Raw genomic sequence first — 12,097 nt, 5'->3', positions numbered from 1 at the left:
CTTGTTATTTGTTTCTTATTGGTTTACCCCTGAAATTCAGCAGATCACTTTCTGGGTCCTGCTTCCTTCACTTTGTATAAACAATGTCTGTCAGTCATACTTTGCCTACATTAAGATCAAGATTTGTGAAACCACTGAAACCTTTGAAGACACTGATGTTCTTGCCAAGCAATGTGGAAGAGTATCCACTATCCAGCGAGTCAGGAATTTGCAACTCCAAGCACTAAACTTGATAGGCCAAAGCTATTTTTTAGAAAAGATATTCTAAAAAACAGAATTTCTGTACGGTAACAGAAATTAAATGAATGAAAGAAGCAGACATTATTCATAAGACATTTATTGAACAATCATTTGCAAGAAAAAAATGAGAAGATTGCATTCTCTTATAAAGAATTAGATTAAATTAAGATTAAATTAAGAATACTACATAGAGAATAAAATTGAATTCTTGTGGTAAATAATCATAATCATAGGAAATTGAATTTTCCCAATTTTTGGCAAATATATGACTTGAAATACATAACTGTAGCTAACATTCCAGGCAAAATCAAACAAAAAACATATGAGATACAAGAAAGGAAATGATGCATTATGGCGTTCACTCACTCACTGTATTTGCAATGCAAAATCATCAATAGTCAGATAATCCATTTAGAATACAGAAAAATCTCCTAACTCTTTGGCAGGCATGTCATTACATTCTTTAAGTCTGAAGCATTGGGGCATCAACTCTTTGGATAAGTAAATGAACCACTAAATCCAATGACCTGATGTGGCTAAATAGTGGTAAATAGTACAGAGTGCTGAATTGTGAACCTAAAATGGTCTGACAGAAAAAATGGATGTACAATCCTAAAGTGGCAGTGCGGAAGAATGACAATAAAGTCTTTGTTATTCTTGAATCTAACTTAATCCCTTCTCCAGCACTTCAAACTGCAAGTGTTAAACTTAATTTCGGCCCCACTCTTCAGCTTGTTGAATCCCACTATCTTCACTTGAAACTGGCAGCATATTAATTTATTTAGAGTCAGTGGCATCACTAGGTCCAGTTATCGCTTCTACAGTATGCTTATGACAAGGTCAGGCTTTTACCATGCTACAGGGACAAACTACGTAATCAAATCACAGAACTGTCCTCACTTTTCCTTTACAGTGTTGAGGGGAAATCATGAAGAAATTATTACCGTGTTATCCATGCCTCAATAATTGGCACCTTTATTTATGTACGCATGACAAGTAGCTGCTAAAAGCACTGCCATCAGAAACTGTCCTCCACATGTTATCTAGCAATTGAAGGTGCATACAGCAGAACTGTGACACTATCCAGGAATAAGAGTGGGGTTAAACTAGATAGGAGTTGTACCTGAGGAGCTGGCTGATATTGCTAAATCTTCAGCTCCTATTATTAGCCTATTCTAAAATCCTGAAAAACTAAACTGTACTACTGTTCAAAAAATGAATCGGAATCACTGTCCATACAGCAAATGAGCTGAATCATTGACAATTCTTGATCTGCGGTTGTCAAGGAATGACAGGAGCCCCAAGCCTACCCATGGAACTTCAGAGGTTGCATTCACTGGGAATGTTTGGAATGTTGAATAGAGAAAGGTTACCTGGTTCCAACAGGAGTGACTCTCAAAATATGAGAAAAAGTAACACAAACTCTCATTAATTCCCCTTCTTATGCTTGCCAGCTCTCAACTTAATGGAAAGAAGCGAGGGTATGTGTGAGCCAGAGATGCCACCAGTGCCTCTCTCTCTGAGTCACAGTATCTAATGCAGAAGTTAGCAAAACCACTGTCTGAATTTTAGATTAGTCTCCGCCTGGGTAGTGAAGTCTTGTAAAGAGACTTGCCCCTGGCCTCAATATAGAAGATTCGCATTTCTTTGCCATCGATTTCAAAGTAGGTAAAGCCTCCTTGGGAAGCGGGCTGCCCATAGAAGAAGCGTAGGTAACCATTTGGGACTTTGTGGAGGTGTTGCTTGGAGTCATCCATGAAGTTTCCTGCTCCACTTAGCACATGGCCTATGCCACCTTTGTCCTGTAGATACTATTCAATGGAGAAAGAAGAAGAAGAAGAAAAAACAACAGGTTTAGATCAGGACCGCATCATACCTATTGGGGGCATCTTTGCACATTAACATCCCTATGGAGAAACATTAATAAGCTTTCTATTCTAGAAATCTAGAATAACAGAGTTAGAAGGGACTTTGGAGATCTCCGAGTGCAACTACCTGTCCAGCACCTATACTGAACAAATAGCTGTCCAGCCTCTTCTTTAAAACCTCTAGTCATGGAGCACCCACAACTTTTGGAGGCAAGCTGGTCCACCGATTAATTGCTTGACGTGTAGCTAAGTCCGGGACTTGCAGAACAACTATGGCAAGCTCATGGTGATAATCACAGTAATGGAAAAAATATTAGATGCTCCAGCCAAACTAAGCCTGGAGAACAATTGCTGCATTTAATGCTCAGAGTATACTGGATGACACAGGCAATGAAATGCATGGCTGTGCTAAAAGGGCTTTCAGTGTGTGTGGAGTGAACAAAACAGAGTGGATTTGGGGATAGAGCATTCAGTCTTAGGAAACAGGCACAGGGAAGCTAAGGTCATTCAAGAAAAGCTTTCATGAACTTTCAAGAAACCCCAAGAGCTGGTTAGAGAGAAGGCAAGAATAAGCACAACACAGAGTTTAGTACAAACACAACAGGGACAAAGGTAAGTCAAGGCCAAAGAACACTGCCTAGGTTTCTCTCACTCAATCCACAATGAAAGCAGAAAGGTTATGCTTGAGATTGTTATAAGAAAGAAACTATTTTTAAAAAAGCAATAAATTCCACTGCAGACTGGAAAGCAGATCAAAGAAAATGCAAATATGCAAGAAGCCTATGAAATCTTATTTTACATTTATTGCCATAAAGCATTTACACTCTTGGTCATCTCCAGCAATTATAAGGGAGCCTATTGTCCTTCCCATTTTACAAGTTAAAAATAAAGACTGACAGGCAGGTTTCCTGATAGACCTGGAGCTCGGTCTCAGACCTTCTCTCTTTCATCAGTTGGATTCCCATTCCAGTAGCCTTCCAAATATTCTGTGCTACAGCCACAACCACCTCAGCCAAGATGGTCAATGGGGTAGTGGAAGTTGTAGATCACAAACATCTAGAGGGTCGCAGGTTCCCTCCCTACAGAGAACAGCAGAACTCAGTGATGAGGTTTCTTCTCTCACCTGCAGGTTGTGATCATGGCCACACAGGTAGGCAGTGGCCTTGTGTTTCAATAGCAGTGGCTGAAGCTGCTTGACCAAGCATTCAGTGGGGCCGTGCTTTCCCACAGACCAAACTGGGTAGTGCCCTGCCACCAGCAAGTAGTCATCCTGGCTATTGGCCATCTGTTTGCGGAGCCAAGACAATTGGCTACGGGCCATGCCTGCATTCTGAGGACGTAAGGGCTGCTCACTTTGGAAGTCATCTGAATTACCACAGATGGTCACTGTGTCTATCATGAGGATTGCAACAGTAGTATTGCTGCCAGGCACCTTGAACCTCAGCTTGTAGTAATATTTAGGGAAATGCCTGTGTAAAAAAGGTTGGAGGAAGAGGTTTTAGAGGAAAGCAAGAGAACCTTCACAAGAGCATTTCCAAGGTACTTCAAGATCTACAAAAGACAAATCTCCTGGATTACTTAAAAAAAATCTCCATCCCAACTGGAATATTATAGCAAATAGCTAATCAAACTGGCAGTTTTGGATCCTTGAATCAAAGCTTTATTTACAAATGTAGTTTGGGGAAGCAAGGAGAACGTACTAATAACAGTACAGATGTTGGCCAGACCCTACTCTAAGTTCATTCAAAAGCCAGAAAGGATTTATGACTAATAATCTCTGCAGGAGACATTTTTTTAAAAAAAATCTAAGCATGTACATATAAAGACAGGATATAAAATCATAGAAAGAATAAAATAAATGATGTCCCATTAGTTTATGCCCAGAATGTCCCTTGGCAAAGAGGAACACTTTCACAGCCAGAACATTGGAAGCCAGTTAAAAATTGTGTGCTGGATGTATGATGCAAAAATTATGACTGATTTATGTCAAATGCATGAACCTAAGAATAGCATTTGAATGATTACATTTAATATATGTGCTGCAATCTCGGTTTACTGCACATATGTATGGGGCAAAGAATTAGAAGTGTTATGACTGTTGTGGGTAGGGCAGGACACAACTGTTCAATTTGCATAGTTGTGTGTATGTGTTTCTGTTTAAGAAGAAGGAAATATGAAAGAGGCAAAGAAAAGTGTTACTGGCTGAATATGTTTGTGGGTAGGACAGGACAGAAGTGTTTAATTAGCATAGTTGTATGTGGGGAAGGAGAGTGTTTCTGTTTAAGAAGGAAATACGAGCTCAAAGAAAGCATACAAGTCTCTGTGTAACATCTGTTCTCATACCACAAGGATAATAAAGCATTTTATGCTATGTCACTGTAAAAGATAATTTAAAAGAATTATTCATTCTCTTTTTGAGAGACAGCATAATCTGGTGGCCATTGATATTTATTGTTTGGGGGGGAATCCCTTTTTTTCCTAATAGAAAGTGCAGTTCAGCATTCGAACCAATGGCCAAGAGAAGTGGTCACCGGCCAACAGTGATTGTGCCCAATTGGAGGTTAGACAACCATCTGCCTGAGATGCTGTAGGAGGCTGCCCGCACTGAGCAGAATTAGCTCCAGAGGCCTCTTCCGGTTCTAGGATTCCAGGCTTCTAGTGTGAATGTTCTAGCAGAGGATATTCACTACAAGGCAATAGCACTTCTTGCACACTGTTTCTCTTCCCCACCAACACCTGCACATCCAGCAACTGCATTTCCTTCTATCCTTTGTCAGACCCCAGACTCACCAGCGCTTGGAGATTTTGCTGTAGGCAATCTGGGCGGAGACATTCCCAGAATGATCATGGTTTCCAGCCACAACATACCAGGGCAATTTACGCAGTGAAGGTGCTTGGAAAACAGATTCAAAGGTTTCCTACAAAGGAACAAGAAACATTTATCCGTGGGGAAGAAGAAGAAATGTTTTCTACACAGTATCAACTGCTGGTAAAAATGTCAAGATTTTTCCAGGTTCAGTGGAACCTATCCCTTCCAGGACTTTGGTTGGCACCCGATTTGGTCTTGACCGGAAGCAAGACTGACTGCGCATGTGCGCACAAAAAAAAGACATGGAAGGGAAAATTGCTGTGGCTGTGATTGGGTGCCACCCGAGGATGTGTTTATGAACAGAGTGAAACATTTAACCTATTTTTTGGTTGGCACCCAATTTGGTAGTGGTCATGGCGTTCGTGACCCGAGGTTCCACACAAAAATTAGCAGTTGTTTCTTTTACAATAATTGGCTTCTGACAAGGAAAGTCAACAGGGAAAGCCAGTTTCACTTGACAACTGCACCGATTCACTTAACAACTGTGGCAAAAAGATCATAAAATGGGACAAAACTCACTTAACAACTGTATTGGTTAGCAATGAAAATTTTAGGCTTAATTGTGGTTGTAAGTAGAGGATTACCTGTAGCAGGTTGGGGTCATTGACTTAAGAAAATATTCCTTGACCCAGGTACTTATTATTATCTTTGTAACTTTACAGACTGACAGCTTCACTCCATCACACCCCTAGGAAAAACTAGGGAGCCTCTGCATTTGAACCTAAGTGGATTCTTCAGGGATTAAACTTTTTCTTCTGAGGTTTAATGAAGGGGAAGCATGTTGCCTTTTTAAGAAGGGCATCATTGCCTAAAAATCCTTGCAAGGGGTCTTCCCAGTTCTGATGGAAGAAAGGACTAGTCAGAGGCCCAAAACGGGATTCTTCCCAAACAGGAATCTGCTTCAGTTATTGATTGCCTCCCACCCTCTTTGGGATGTTCAGTTGCAATCTGATGCTGTATCAGAGATAATTCTACCCTTCCACTCGAAAGGGAGCCCTGTCCAACCAAGTGTGTTGAAGCTGCCTAATCCCTGGAGAAGTTTCTCTTGGAGGCTAGAAGGCGAACTCTCCCTCCCTCCCAAACAACCAGGCTGTTCCTATATAAGGGGCCATGTTTCCTAAAACAAACTTATTCCCAAATAAGGTTTTGTCCTCTGAGGGTAGAAGCTGCACATTTGTAAATAGTTTAAAGAAAAAAAATCCCAGGAAGGTTTCCTGCTCACCCTTCTTCTTTTTTGGGGGGGGGGGGGAGGGGGGGGGAGGAGATATGTTTACCCAATGTGCATACACCTTAAGCAGTACAGGCACACCTTGTTTTATTGCACTTCAGTTTGTTGTGCTATGCGAATAACGTGGGTTTTTACAAGACCCTCCACCAGCAAAAAGATTATGACTTGCTGAAGGTATAGGTAATGATGATCATTTTAGCAATAAAGTATTTTTTTTAAAAATTAAGCTACGTACATTGGGTTTCTTTAGACGTAATGCTATTGCACACTTAATAGATTGCAGTATAGCATAAACATAACTTTTATATGCACTGGGAATCTGAAAATGTGTGTGACTCGCTTTATTGTGATATTTACTTTATTGTGAACCAAAATTGCAATATCTCTGAAGTATTCCTGTACAGTTTTTTTCTACTATTATCATTCCTCATTGTTCAAGCCCATCCTTTGTTCTTTTGATTCTATTCTTCTCACATTTGCAATGTTTCTGTTCTCTGAACACAGGAAACAAACACATAACCCCAAGGTTCTGAAATCTTTCCTTTTTTATCATTTTCATTTCTTCACCTCCTCTGTCATTTCTACACAAACAGTTTGCTTTTTCTATTGATGTGGCAAGATGTAATTATTCAAATGTACATCTCCCAAGTTTTAGGATTTCAAGCATGTAGGTTCCTTCAATTGAATAAGTAAGTTTTCTGTTTCTTCCCCTTCTTGCTAATCCTCCCATGCTACCTTTTGTAACATCTTGCTTGGTGAAGACATCTGGAGGTGTTGAATACTTGCTTCCTCTTTTGGAGCAGGACAAGCCACTGACTAATGTCATTTAAATTATTTGGGATGAGACTGCTTCCTTGTCATTCATATGCTTCAGTTGATTAACCTTTAGCCAAACATTACACAACAGAAATATCTGTAAGAGTTCGGCAGCATGTATAATTTTGATCGTCAAGGTGAACCTAGGAAGCAGGACCTCCCGTGTCATTCTGCTTCCCAATTCCCTGTCTCTGCCGAAGGGAAGACATCATGATGCCTCACTAACATTTCAATCATCTTTTGTGTTGCTACTCCCTACTTAGTAGATAACTTCATTTTATTTTACCATGGAATTAAAGGCCAGCGTGAGCATGGGCTAGAACACTGTCTGCATGCCAATTATGGTGGTTAATTAAAACTAAAATGAACACTGGTTGACTGATGATGAGAACTCAGCAATAATGGCATGAACATTTTTAGAGTAGCATGATAATGCTTCAGTGAGCAAAAATGGTGCCTGGGTAGACATCGTAATTGTCAGACAATAGTTTATGGAATAAGTCAGCAAAGACTTCTTTGAACATTTTGCTTCATATTCTAATTTCTGTTTTCACTCCTTATCTTGCGCCAATTTAGTGCTGACAGCTAGTTGACCAGATTCTGGTGTACGGGTGTGAGCGATAAATCTTTCTAAGGTACAACTTAACTTATGGTCCTGATCTGTTCGAACCTGACATATACTCCACTTACTAGTGAAGAAATATCTCCATAGGGCTAGCAAATGCTTGATATTAGCTCAAAAGAGGTAGACCTTGCAGAATGCTAACTAGATACACATTAGGATTGCACATGAACATTATTCAGAGAACCCCAATGATGTCTTCATGCTCCTCACCTGAAAACGTTTGTCATACATATCAGACACCCCACTGTAATAAAAGTTGTCTCCAAGAGATAAGATGAAATCAGCTCCCAGTGAAGCAACAGTTCGGCCCATCTCTTTGGCCACGGCTACTTCACGAGCAGTGTAGAAAGGTGCATTGGGGAGTCCACCCCAATCTCCAACTGCAATGAAGCGTAGGGAGGAACCAGCATGAAGGCTTGGAAGGACAGCCAGGAAAACACCTAGGAGGTACAAGAAGCTCATCCTCTGAAAATGAGAGAAAAGATGAAATCATATTATGTATTTTTATGCTCACAGACACACACATACAAAAGGTAGAAGGAAGAATCCCAGAACTTATCTGGAAAGCCCAGCCAAATTCTGGTTCCTACCTCTAGTTTTATTAGCTGTTAAGAGCCTTTCTTCTAGTTAGGAACTCAAGAGAGGAAATCTGAAGCTAATCCTGCCCTCTCTACAGGCCACTTGAATGGGCCAGGTGACATCATTTATACTGGACCATTCAAGCGTCCAAATAGCACTGCAGCTTTTCAGACGTTATGAGATAAAAAGCACAGCAGTTATCATCCTGCTCTTTTTAATCCAGATTCACATAGAAGCCAAGCTGGACTAGTGGTTGATTCCCCCCCCCCCCCCAAAAAAAATAATAATCCTGGGACGAAAGCATTCTCCAGCTTTATGTTCCAACACTGTGCTATTCACTCCTCATCACCTGCTACATTGTGGTCATTTCTTTACCTAAGAGTGTATATTTTAGATTGGTAATGATGCTAGGAATGCTTTATGCATCTAACCACTCACTGTTTTTTATTCCCTACCAGTCATGATAAGCTTTCATATGGCAATCACAATGGGAATTAGTGTCTCACTGAAGTAGTGGCAGTAAAACCACTACTTCAATGAGATTAATTCCCACCGAAGAGATGGAGAACACTACAAGATCAATGGATTGTCAGACAAGTAAGCTGTTTTAGATAAATCAAATACATTATCTCAGTGCATCTTGCTCATTTTGTATTGTAGGAAGTCAGCACCCACCCCCCTCCTAGAAAGTGAAATATTTTAGGAAATATTAAAAGGGCAGAATATTTCCCCCTAAAGGTAGGCAGAAACTCATCCCCCCACCTTTGTCTATGAGGAGCCAGATAAACATTTTTAGCCAGGAAACAGACTAACTCTTAATAGCTCCCCACACCTCAATGGGCCATTAAAAGGCCTGAGCCTGTCTATTCTACATAACAAAGATATACCTCCTTCAGGCAGACCCATCTGCAATAGAAACTCACCACATGGCATCTGGGAACTCAACCAAGCTCGGGACTCAAAAGACACACAACCTACAAAGTTAGCTAAGAACCACCCACCCACCCCCGCCCCTGGGAGCTTGACAATAAATCAGAATACATTTCTTACACAGGAACAGGAAACAGAGAGGTGGGGCCAAACAGAGAGTATAAAAAGCTCAGGAATACTCAGGAAGCCCCTTCCCTTCTTTTTCTTCACTCAACATCTTCAAATCATGTGATCCCCTTTTTGCCTAGGACCTCAAGCCATGTGGCCCTGTCCACCATTAAAACCATCTTTCCTCCATGTTTCCAGTGTCTTTTTCCCCACTTGGAACTGAACCCAGATGGACATTTCTTCCAACAGTATGTTTTTCAGTGACTCTGGCTTATTCAAAAGTATTACCTTGATTGACCAAAGTTATCAGTTGTGACTGAGGTCAATATCTATTGATCTACCTGGTGATGATCATCTTTCAGTTCAATTTGAGTGTCAGGTAAAAATGGTAAAATCACGAATCAAATAGAAAAAGGTATAGGGAATTGAGGTATAAATTACATTAAATTCCATTTCCCTGCCATGAGACAGGTAGACGTGCAAACCTCCCCCCAAATATTGGAAAGGTGTCTTGCTCAGGCAATCTTAGGGATTAAACTCAAAATAAAATTTCTAAAATACAATATATTTTACTAGATATAATTCCAGAACATATAAATGTCATAATTTATTAGGATTATTTTATTAAGATTATTGCTGTGAGGACAAACTTCACATACTAAAAATGCTAACCTTTTTTCTGTTTTAATACTTATAGTAATATAGAGGAGATACTAGCATTAATTCCAAAAAATGCTTATTTTTTTCTTATATCTTCTATAGCTTATATTTTCTGTATCATATTTTCAATATCTTATAGGAAATCTCATATTGCATTTTGTTTGGCATGCTTCAGCATTTACTAATTGAGCATTAATTGTATAATTTTTCTATTTTGCATTTGTTGTTGATATTGTTTTGAATATATACCTTGTTTTAAGTAAAAATAAATGAATTTAAAAATTCCTAAAGTACTACATTAGTACAACTGTCAGTCTTTGCTTTCTTGCTTTAAAACTTTTAAGAAATCAGTTGTATCCAGAATGTTTCATTAATGTGTTTTTAAACACAGCTCTCAATGCACATATTCAAAAAATCTAATCCCAGGATTGCTAGTAGTTTATGTTGGAAAAGATTCCCTGTGAGAGAGAAGAGGAGAAACTGACTGGAGAGGCAACTCCAACACTGGTCTTTTGAGCAACTCATTTGCATTTCAATGGGGCTTCTGCAAGACAAGGTCATTCTAAATGACCTTATCTTTCTAGTTATCAGCCTATTCTCTTCCAAATTCTTCTGTGGCTTTCTTTCTTTCTTTCTTTTTTTGACCTTTAAGATCCCGATGTAATCGCCTATCCAAATATATAACATTAAAAAAAAAGACTTAACATAAGATTATTTTCCCACTTGGAAAAAGCCGAATTATTATCTTCCAGATTGTTTTGCATGCAGCATTTCTCATTATTAATAATTGTAAATCTGCCTGTGGCTGATCACTTTAAATATGTTATAGCACAATCCTAATGAATAAAACTGAATGTCAGTAATATTATATTGTTGCAATAATAACAAATCAGCCAAACAATAAAACCAAATAAATAAGCACCAAAACTTTTTAGAGTAGGACATGACCTTCCTGTCATTGCTCACAGTAGCAAAGAGTTAAAGAATAGGTGCTATAATCAAACTATTTTGTCTTATAGCAATCCATAAGATACGTTTTATTGCTACTGTTGTCAAGATAATCTTGAATAAATAAGATTACTGCTGGTCGTTTTTAAATTTAAAATTGGTTATCCTTCGCGATCTTTCATTCTAAGATGATGACCCATCCGAAAAAATAGTATTGGTTCAAACGACACGATCTCTACGTCTCATTTGCACGCAGAGGGCAGCCGAAAATGGGAACTTCATTCGTTTTCATTGTCCCGTATTAATTCACTGGAAAGCGTTTGTAAGTCCTTGAATAAGAGATGGACAGACCCAGCAAAGTAATTGCCCCTTTGGTTGGTTTGACAGGTAGTATATGTTGTAGCCTGTTGCAGTTTATTTTTCAGAAGTCATTTCGGTGTAAAATTAAATTTGGTTTTGCGCTTCCTCCGCGTGTTCTGATGCCCCCCTGCCTCTGTTATTTAGCCACGTTGGCATTATTTATGGGTCTTTTCCAGCTATGAGCCACCCGGTGTATCCTGGCAAGAGAGGTAAGAAAGCCAACAAAAGTGTGGGGGGGGGGGGAGGAGAGAGAGAGAGGGAGAGAGAGAAGGAACTTCAAGCGGCACGTGAAGTGTCGCTACCCGCAAAGCTGCCTTCTTACGTCTGTCAGTTTTTTCGACCAACGCGCCAGTCCAGGGGTTCTCTCAGCGCCGCTCGCTCCGGGATCTATCGCCCATGCCAGAAGAACTGAAGCGACTCACTGGGCAGCGGAGCATTTTATCAGGGGCTGAAAACGGGAAATAGGGGTGGGGTGGGCAGTTCCTTCGGGCACCCCCACCCAGGGGAGTAGCGGCAAGGCAGAAAAGCTGAGTGTAGCGGAGGAACAAACCAGGCGCCACGTGACGCTCCCTCCTCCGTGCTGGCTGAGGTTAAAGTCATTTTTTAACCTGAGCGGGGCTGATAAGAGCCGCAGCCGCCCGAAGGCATTTAACCCTTCTCAGGTGCCCAGACGTTGCATCCGAGGAGGCCTCGGAGGACACCTTGGAAGGAGAAAGGGTGGCCGGCCGTTCTGCAGGAATAATCCCCTCGGGACGGCCGGACGGAAAAGGGGCCTTTTCTGAGTCAAGCTGAAGCTAAAAAGAGGGAGTCGTCCCGCTCGAGCCTGGAGACTGACCTCCAGCCTGAGATCTTGGTGAGATCCCGTG

The 12,097-nt window shown here is 40.4% G+C and overlaps 1 protein-coding gene across 1 annotated transcript; it reads right to left on the bottom strand.

The window, feature by feature from the left end:
- Positions 1-327: 327 nt before the first annotated feature.
- Positions 328-11,776, bottom strand: ACP5 (acid phosphatase 5, tartrate resistant). Its single transcript, XM_081946335.1, has 5 exons — positions 11,554-11,776; positions 7,857-8,111; positions 4,899-5,026; positions 3,232-3,577; positions 328-2,051 (listed from the first exon to the last, which is right to left on the bottom strand). The coding sequence occupies exons 2-5, from the start codon at positions 8,106-8,108 to the stop codon at positions 1,809-1,811; spliced, it is 969 nt and encodes a 322-aa protein (XP_081802461.1). The 5' UTR covers positions 8,109-8,111; positions 11,554-11,776; the 3' UTR covers positions 328-1,808.
- Positions 11,777-12,097: the final 321 nt, after the last annotated feature.

Source organism: Natrix helvetica, assembly GCF_964273705.1.
Source record: "Natrix helvetica genome assembly, chromosome: 1".
Lineage (NCBI taxonomy): Eukaryota > Metazoa > Chordata > Lepidosauria > Squamata > Natricidae > Natrix > Natrix helvetica.
Note: the sequence above shows the minus strand (reverse complement) of the source record. Positions and strands in the feature narration are given on the sequence as shown.